Source organism: Camelina sativa, chromosome 1, assembly GCF_000633955.1.
Source record: "Camelina sativa cultivar DH55 chromosome 1, Cs, whole genome shotgun sequence".
Classification (NCBI taxonomy): domain Eukaryota; kingdom Viridiplantae; phylum Streptophyta; class Magnoliopsida; order Brassicales; family Brassicaceae; genus Camelina; species Camelina sativa.
In genome coordinates, this window is record NC_025685.1 from 10,783,384 (window position 1) to 10,784,224 (window position 841).

General features: G+C 47.0%; 1 protein-coding gene across 1 annotated transcript in view; it reads left to right on the forward strand.

Moving 5' to 3' along the window:
* Positions 1-841, forward strand: part of LOC104706486 (protein TIME FOR COFFEE-like) — a 15,325-nt gene that overhangs the window by 11,308 nt on the left and 3,176 nt on the right. The window contains exon 15 of the mRNA XM_019227728.1: positions 419-745. Coding sequence (XP_019083273.1) covers positions 419-745 — 327 coding nt within the window. The remainder of the gene's footprint in view (positions 1-418; positions 746-841) is intronic.

An 841-nucleotide genomic window follows, 5' to 3' on the forward strand; every position in this document is an offset into this window, starting at 1 on the left:
AAAGTCTCCTTTTTTCTCCCCCTTGAATTAATGGAAACTTTGATGAAACAGATACATGGCGGCACCTACACAAGGAGTTGTGCCTACGGATACCAGTTCCTTATCAGCTGCAGCAATGCAGGTAATTTTCATTGGATGTGCTACTAGAAAAATCCTCTTTCACACTTTCTTTCCTGCTGTTATTAATTTGNATCTGTCAGACCTTCTAATAGTGGTATCACGTCTTCTGGAGCAACACCTACTTCAACCTCCATGAATGTTTCTGCATTGGCTACTCCTGCTGGTGCGCCAACAATGAGCTTCAGTTATCCGGCCATGCCAGGAAATGAAACGCAATACCTGGCCATTTTGCAGAATAACGGTTATCCGTTTCCAGTCCCAGCTCATGTTGGTGCGCCACCTGCTTATAGAGGAGCTCCTGGGCAACCGATGCCATTCTTTAATGGTCAATTCTATTCCTCCCAAATGATCCAGCCTCCACATCATCAGCCACAGAAGCAGCAACAACAGCAGCAAAATGGTCAAATGCTCCAGAGCCATGCTCCTAGCAACCAAAGTGGGAGTGTTTCCACTGGTTCCTCAGCAGCACAAAAGCATCTGCAGAATCAACAGCTGAGGCCACCGATTAATCACGGGAACTCCCAAGGATTTCCAACTCACAAAGTCGGGTCTCAACCTTTGAGTTTTCAGCATAGGCAGCAACCAAGAGAAAATGCAACTCAGCATAGCGAGACTGTCGGGGAAGATAGCCCATCAACTGCTGATAGCCGGGGTTCGCGTTCCAATGTTGCTTGTGGCCAGAACTATGGTATGGCAATGCAACCAACCAACTTGGCTTTGA